This window comes from Camellia sinensis, chromosome 2 (assembly GCF_055761805.1).
Source record: "Camellia sinensis isolate YWXY chromosome 2, ASM5576180v1, whole genome shotgun sequence".
Taxonomy (NCBI): Eukaryota; Viridiplantae; Streptophyta; class Magnoliopsida; order Ericales; family Theaceae; genus Camellia; species Camellia sinensis.
The window spans coordinates 141,383,553-141,392,467 of NC_138962.1; the positions used below are offsets into that span (position 1 = coordinate 141,383,553).

Consider the following 8,915-nt stretch of genomic DNA (forward strand, 5'->3'; position numbering starts at 1 on the left):
TCAAGTCAAAATATAAAAAGGCTAACTTTAGATAGCCAGTTCCCAGCTCCATCTTCCTATAATGACATAATTATATCCACCAATTCTTATAGTTTCTTTATCTCATCAGAAAGAAGTGACTAAGATTCCTCTACTATATGGACTGTATACCAATATACGCAATCTCATCATGTATGCATTTACGATGTGAAAAGTCAAAAACTAGAACATGAAAGAACCAAAAACTAATCTGAGTCTGAGGAAGATGATTGATCACTAGTATCAGCTCCACTGCCATCAGTTTCTAAAATTCCTTCATACTCATAATCATAAAGCCAAGGGCCGTTGAACACTGCAAGTCGCTCACACTTGTCTTTAAGTTCACCCTCCATCTCCACATTCCAACAACCTTGAATGTCAAGATGGGTAAGTTCCTTGCACTTGGTAAGGATAGCATCAAGCCCATGGTCACCAAAACGCCCAAAACCAAGTTGAAGATGACAGAGGCCTGTCATCGAATCAGCTATGATCATTGCCTCGGAATCATCAATCTTAAAAGTCACCACTTGTGTGGGATTTTCCCATTCTGGTGGGGGCATGTTCCGTTTCAAGTGAATGAGGGACTTGCATTTCTTTCCAAAATATGTAAGGCCTTTGCATGTGATCTTCAAACAATAGCTAATGTCCAAGACAGTGATATTCACAAGTGACCCTGCATGCTTCTCAACCATCTTATCAGTGACCTCGCTCATAGGAATTTGCAGGACCTTGAGATATCTCGCGCTACAAGTTCAAGGAAAAGGGAAAAAAAATATCACGTCGGTTTGATATATTGTTGTATCACCAAACATGTGAGGATGGCAATTGTCAACACATTAACTCATGGAATAACAATGTTAAGCACATGGATGTCACAAGAACATCAACTTTGTGATAGTTTTTGACGTAATAATTTCCCTTGGAGCATTTTCAGAAAGCAAATAAGAATATTGATCTTCAAAGATCAAGAACTCATTGTCCTATTTTATCCCAAAATATTTAACAGCCTGTATATGCAATGATGTCAATTATACATGTAATGGAAAAAGAAAAAGAAAAGAACCATGCACACGGAGGCTTGGTTATGTGTTTTACTTCTTTATTTTGTCATAGTTATAAATGCAAAAATCACTGAAGACAATAGGGCACTGCCACTGAACACTGCTTTAAAAATTAACTGGTTATATCTGGTTAGTTTAATGCCAAAGAGCTCCTGCAACTGAAGGAAGTAACTCGAGCTATGCTACATATTTTGGGTGAAATGGATTGTGAACCACAATGGTATCATCATAATAAAAGAAAACCAACTCATTCGAATTGAGTAGAAATGAATCAGCCAATCTAACTCTCAAGCATCGCATGTAATACTAGAATGTAAAATAGGTATATAAACTGGAGTGTCATAAGTCGCGTACGAATTCATATTTATAAAAGGTTTGAAAGATTCTCCAAGGCTACTTGAATTTTCTCTCAGTCCCCACCAAAACTTATGTATAGAAATGAGCGGCATATTCATATGTTTATAAAAAAAATAACATTAAAACCAAAAAAGAACAGAAAATCTTTCCATTCTGCACCATTACCATTGGAACAGAGTGACATTCGTCAAATTAACAAACTAAAATAAACTGGACTGCCTTCTTTTCTTGAATGCATATTTCTTTATTACGATCAAAACAATGTTCATACAGCACGAAATTCTCAGGCCAGACATAAATGAACATGTAGCTGGAACTGGTTTAAAATTCATTCATCACATCCTCCACTTTGTTTCTTATTATCAAAATATACATGCATACATGATTATGAAGCTTTTTTTTCTACCAGCAAAGGAAACGTTGAAACAAAGATGGTTCTTTCCTTTTTTCTAACCAGACCAAAAGAAAACTTTGCTTATAAGAGATTTTTCTTTTAATTTTTTAATTTTTTACAGAAAAATCAACAGCCCCAAATTGGAAGAGAAATCTCAGTAAATGTAAATAATAGAAGTATCAAGAAAACACACAAACAGACAACAAGCAAGTGTGAAAGTTGTGCATGCACACACATGGCGGCTTATTGAAAATACCAAAATGTATAAGTTCTAAGTCAAGCCAATAACAAAATATATAGGTTGTTTGATTTCACATAGATCCCAACAAATGCAGATCCAAAACTGTCATCAAATCAAACCTAAAATTATCTTCTCTTTGAAAATAAAATGTGTTTGTCCATGTGTATGTATAGATTAATTAGATGTATCAACTGGAAAAATCCCAAAATAAATGGAGAGAAACATAACAAACATACGATCCTCAGACCAAGGTACATGAATTGAAGCAACATAATTCATATTCCTACATTTCAATCAAAACAAGGTACATGAATTGAAGCAACATAAGATCCTCAGACCAATAAAAAACGAACACTTAATTGGAACTGGTCTAATGTACTTTCATCATCACTTTCCGGACTTGGTTTTTTCCCATCAAACTATTTGTTTATTCGTGAGTAGTGATCATTCCATTGTCAAAGCGAGCATCCAAACCAACATAATTGTACCGTTACTAATTAACACAGCAAAGCGAACTCCAAACACATTCCATTATACATAAACTTAGATAACAAAAAGGTTTAAGATTCGATAATGAACTAAGATTCTCAGGGCCACACAACAATCGTAAGAAAATTGCCAATGGCCTTTCATACTTGTTTCTCACTATAGAAACAATTATATCTCACAAACCAAACTAAGCAAAAAAATCAGTGTATATGTCAAAGAAAAGCAAAAACAAAATCACACATACGTAACAAGGGCTTTTTCGATCCTTTTTTTTTTTTTTTTTTGTGGGTAAATTAGATTGACACTTCCTGAAATTTGGTCCAATTACATCTCACCCCTGAACGTTTTGAAAATTACATTCCTATCCCTGCAGTTAATAGTCTCATTTTGCAAACCCCTTTGTTTATATAAAAAACAACAACTCTTGGTAGAAAAATAGAAGAAATTACATTGAAAACAAAAAAATTAAGCAAAGGAAAGGGAAGAAAAAAACAGAGCAAGTAAAACAAATAAAGAAAAGAGAGAGTGCATGGGTTTAATATTTTCATTTTGTCTAAATAATTACAATAACAGAGAGTCCGTGTAATTTTCCAAATGTCAGAGTTGATATGTATTAAACTCAAATTTCAGGGGTGTAAGTGTAATTTACCTTTTTTTTTTTTTTCTTTTTTTAATGTTTTATTTTGATTTTTTCACGAGTAATACAAAAGATGGCACATTGAATCTATTATATCAAATTTTGATTTCTAAATAATGAACGGAGAATACAGGGCAAATCAACCAGATTGGGGGCAACTCCTCTAACATTAAAACAATCAAAGCAGCAAACGCATCACCATCCCCCACCCACAAAAAAAATTTAAAAAAAAAATAAATCAAACTCACATTCATCTCTTTTCTTGTATAAAAAGCAACGCGTTGTTGCTTAAATGCTCATATTATTATGTTAAAACAAAATGAAAGTGGGTTTGCGAGTGAGTGTGTATATGTATACATACCAGTTGGCGATGAAGGAGAAGGCAGAGTCGCCGAGCTTGCAAGCTGAGACGCGAGTGAAGGTGCATTTGCTGCGACGGACGAGCTTCCTGACAGCGGAGTCGACGAGGTGAAGGGGGCGGTTAGACCTGCGGCACCACTGCTCGATGTCGATGTCGGTCCAGCAGTAGGGGCCAGCCACAGCCTCCAACCAGGACCTGCACACCAGCCCCACCGTCTTCACCCTCTCCTCTGCCTCTATCCTCACGAATATCTGAGCCAGCACTTCTGGGTTCAGCCCCTCCCATCTCCCCTCCTCTCCACCTCCACATCCCACCTTCTTCTTGTTACTACTCATCTCTCTAGATATCAAACGAAGCCAGACAGACCATTTGAAGGGGTGGTTTTCCTTTTAGTAGGAAAGCTTTTTTTTTTTTTTTTCCTTTTTTCCTTTTTTCAATTCCGCTACATATGGCATTCTCAAAATTTAGTTCCACTTTAGGGTGTATTTATCATTTTATTCTCTTTATAGAGTATAACGGTTTTACAAAGCTGTTTTTTTGGGAATAAAAAATTAATAAAATTTTCCTACAAAAAATTGATTTTACAAAAGCTGATTTTACTTAACGTGTAATTAATTTTGACTTAATAAAAAATATTTTTCGTAAAATTGTTTTTTAGTAATATTTTTTTTCCCAATTTATATTTTCATCATAAATATTGTTTGTCAAAATTAATTTTATAACATAAAACAGTGTTGCTAAAGCCGTTTTAGAATACAGCTTTTCTAAAACCGTTTTTAGTATTTTTTTTTTTTTTTGGGTTTTATTTTGGCATAAAACTAATCTGGTCCAACAGTCCGAAACACACACACGCATTCTGTATTCAACATTAGCACCACAAAGGAGGCAAAGAAGAGAGAGAAGCGAAGAACACCGCGGAAGAGGCCAAGAAGACGAAGGCCACCGTGAGAGCTATAGTAAGAATGAAGAAGACAAAGACCTCAAAACATCGTTGCACCTCTCCCTTCCATCATCGACATTGAGATTTGTTTTGGATAAATTAGGGTTTGCATTTTTCATTGGGGAATTTCAAGTTCAAAATTAGGTTTTTTTTGGGACTTCAGACATTTACAATAGATTGTTTATGCGATAATGTCTGAGATTGTAGTTGTAATGTACCATGGCCCTCATCCTCTGAACCCCAAGCAACAGTTGTTTTGAACTAAGATTGTAGTTGTAATTTTATCAATGGCTCTAAGGAGTGCAAACACTTATAAAAAGACAAGGTATAAAAATAATGTGGCTCGAGATTGAAACATGATACATCTATTTCTAAAGAGCCAAGTCATCAAGATAATAAGAGTATGGAGAATTTTCACAAGTGGTTTAATGGTTAAAGTAGAAAAACAGTCCCCTTATGAAAATCATTTGACATAAAAGTAAGTTTTTAAGGCAAATATGGCTAAAATTGATTTTTTGGGACAATGAAATGATGAGAGATTTGGAATTTGAGTTGATTGAACAAGTATGACCCTTTCGTTATAATTTAACATATTAACCTTCTAACATCTTATCGTATGACCCAACCAAAAAAAAAAAAAGTTAGTTTTTATATTTTCATTAAAAAAAAGTTTTTATTTAGCATTTCTAAGTTCAAAGTAACCCAGCCAGTTAATTCACATATGGTTTTTTAAATAAAGAAAAAATAAACATTGTATGGTACAAGCATTTTTAATTATTTATTAATTTCCTTTTATAAAATTCAAATTAGATGGAAAAATAATTAAAAGTTCATTCAATCATTTTATCAAATCTGTATTAAAGTAAGAGAGAGCAATTTTTTTACCAAATTAAGAATGAGCTAACTTATTTATCAAATTTTTAATAGTCATATTTTTACTCAAATTTAAAAATAATAAAAAGTGAAAATGATTTTCTTTCATAAAATTAGTTAAAACAAAATTTTAGGATAAATTTAAATTTTTTCAAAGTGGCTTGATGAAAAACAGAATAAGAATTAATATCATATAAAACTTTTAATCAAAATTTCATTAAAATTTGATGAAAAAATAGAGTAAAGATGGGAGATCTCTAATCTTTCACCAAACTTGTATAAAATCAAGTTAACACAAATTTTTTTCATCAAATTGAAATAAAAACAAGTTTATCACAAGATTTGATGAACGAAGCTTTTGGAACCCAGTTTGGAACTTTTAGAAAAATTTGATGAAAATTTTAGTAAGTGAGGATTGAATATTCAAAATTTTACCAAATCAAACTTTTTAGTTAAATTTGATGAAGAAACTATTGGAGCATTTCATATCAAATAAAGTTTTTTTAATTAATTTTTATTCAAATTAATAAAAAAGAAAAATAAATGAAGGATTGGAGAGAAGCTTTAAATGAATTTTTTATTTTACTTTTAAGGGTTAATTACATCAAGACCCCTCTACTATTAACAAATATCACTTCATTCCTTCATCTATATAATTATACATTTTAATCTATTCAACTATAAAAATATATCACTTTTAACTCTCCAAACCATCTTTATTATGAAAATCGGTGCAGGTCAATCCCCAAGTCGCCTTTGGTTGAATGTTTACACTTGATTCACAGTCTACACTTCTTATATTTACTCTCAGCGATTGACATAGAAAATGAGAATTATAACCTCCCAATCTATTTCTAATAAACGTGATTGATACAATTTTAGATTATCAAAAGTGAGTGATTGTTCATCGGAATTGTTATTGTTATAATTCTAATACGGTTACTATTTATATAATTTTCATAATTCGAATGATCAGAGGTGACTACAGCATATATTGGGTGTTCAATTGAACACCGTTATTTAATTTTTTTTTATTATAAATAGATATATATATATATATATATACACATACATGTAATTCAGTCTAAATTTTTATATTGAATACCCTACCTCATTTTTTTTTGAAAACCTTAACCCACTTTCCTGCACACCCAACTCTACCCTGCACACCCAACTCTACCCATAACCCTTTAATTAATACATATGTTTTTGTGACACATGACATGTTTTGGAACTTTACTTCTTTAACTTGTATAAAGTACCTCGTTGACAAAATTGTATGATTTTGCAATTCTCAACAAGTATATCATTTGAATATTAATGTTGATCAACAATTTTATAGTTGGGTGTGGCTTGTGTCTAGTTCGTAAGCAGACTGGACCATATTGTTAGGCCCTGTAGACCATGCTGTTGGGCCCCGTGGGCCCACCATGGAGTCCTTATCAATGATTCAAACCGTCAATGTATAGGACTCGTCGAGTAGTTTATCGCTGCAAAAAATCACGTTGATTAGATATCGATAGCTATTTAATCAAATCACATTTTTGTCAACGTTCAGTATGATTTTAAAAAAAAAAATTGTTAATGGAAATGTGATTTGATCAAGTAGCAATCGATATCCAATCAATATGATTTTTTGCAGGGATGAAATACTCAACGAGCCCTACATATTGAACGGTTTGGCTACGGTCCAGTCTGAAACCGAGCTGGAGACAAAGCCTTACCGGTTATAGTTTATCTCAATTTGAATTAAAGGAGCATCAATATATTAAAATTTATTTTATTTATTTATTTGTGTGTGATTTTTAAAAAAAAATTAAATTTTTGAAAAAAATTTCAAGAGTACTCTAAAAAAAAAAACTCCTGTGTCACCACTCCAAATGAACAAAATGTACTATTTTCATAATTAGAGGGTGGTTGTTGTAATTATTCCCATAGTAGGGTAGAACTTGCTTCGTTTTGGAAGGCTTTTACCAAACTAGGCCTACCTGCTAAGTTATTTTCCAAACTAAGCTTAGTTTGGCCGAATTTCCCAGAATAAGCTGAAGCGTGTTTACAAAATATGTTTTCAGCATATTTCTGGCTCAAGCGCACAAAATAAATAAAATCATAAAAGCGTGGATACAAAACATATTTTTAATTAAGAAAACGTTGTTCCTATTAGCGTTTTCATTAATAGCGCTATTTCTAACCACGCTTTTAAAGAAAATTTGCTTGTAAAAGAAAGCGTGATTCGTAACTACGCTTTTAACAAAAAGCCATATAAAAAATGCCCCCCCTTGAAATTAGCTTGTCCAGCATCTGAAATTAGTAAAAAAACTATTTATTATTATTATTTTGATTGATTTCACTTCAATCCACATTCTATAATTCACTCAATCATCTTTTAGATCTCTATATATAAATAATTCATATAAAATATCATATTGATAAACTATCTTAGCTACCAAATTTTATTATTTTAATATTTAAAAATAAATTATCTAATTTTGAAATTATGTTTCTCATCCATTATTTTTTTTAAATGATAAAATTATACATACGATTATCAGATCAATTTGATATTTACATAAATAATTTATACATAAATTTTTTAAAAATAAACAGCATGAATTGTCTAAAGAGTAGTGATTAAGAGCTCTAAAATTAGAGTTCTGATTTAAGCTGTAATGATGTGGCATAAAAAAATAAAAAGAAAATGATAAACAAGCAAGCATAAACATCATATCAAAAATTATTAGACTAAAATTTTACTATTGAATCAATGATCACCGCTTATGACTTTAAAAATATAAAAGTAAACAAGAATATGAAAAAATATAAATTAAATATTTGCTTGATTTACCTTATTATTTTGTTTTTTTAAATTTTTATTTAAATTTATAATTCAAATATAATTTAAAAAAGATCGATGATGGACAAAAATAAAAATAACAAATTAAAAATTAAAAAAGAAGAAGAAAATAATAGCCTTGAGACACGCACCCTCCCTAGAGAACATTTTGCACAGTTTCAGAGAGATTTTCTCGGGGCTTTTCCCAAACTAAGTCCCTATACTAATTTATTTCTCAAACTAAGCCTACTTTCGTGGAATTTTCGAAACTAAATATTTGTTGTTCCCTTAAATATTTGTTGCCAAGAAATATTTAAATTAAACTTCACACAGCATATACAAAGTATCTAATTTGCTAATTGCTACTATGAACAGGAAAACAAAATAAAGATATGACTATAACACTTATAACACTTCAGAACGACATAACTAGTTCAAACATAAGTATCCCACAAAAATAATTTGTGGAAACATTCAACATAACACAGTACATAAAATAAAGCGACGAATACAATACTTAACGATTAAATAGACAAATATTGGACAAACCTTTCACAAACTCATTGTTGAAAGAGTTATTTTAACACACACGATACATGATTATGGATAGCTTAATATAATTTAGTAAACAGATAGACACCTAATCCTCGCTCAAAGCGGTAATCTCAGAGTTCGAACAATCTGAGAGCTCAGGGTCAGAGAGAAGTGCAG

At 31.5% G+C, this 8,915-nt stretch overlaps 1 protein-coding gene across 1 annotated transcript; it reads right to left on the minus strand.

The window, feature by feature from the left end:
• Positions 1–224: 224 nt before the first annotated feature.
• LOC145819098 (F-box protein FBW2-like) lies at positions 225–3,893 on the minus strand. The gene is made up of 2 exons (XM_082913075.1): positions 3,559–3,893; positions 225–762 (listed from the first exon to the last, which is right to left on the minus strand). The coding sequence occupies exons 1-2, from the start codon at positions 3,891–3,893 to the stop codon at positions 225–227; spliced, it is 873 nt and encodes a 290-aa protein (XP_082769201.1).
• Between the last annotated feature and the right edge of the window lie 5,022 nt (positions 3,894–8,915).

Excerpts from the sequence above, each read along its gene's own strand:
- LOC145819098 (XM_082913075.1), bottom strand. The coding sequence starts at position 3,893 with ATGAGTAGTAACAAGAAGAAGGTGGGATGTGGAGGTGGAGAGGAGGGG. Across the intron at positions 763-3,558 it reads TTCTCCTTCATCGCCAACTG|CGCGAGATATCTCAAGGTCC; the intron begins GTATGTATACAT and ends TTGAACTTGTAG.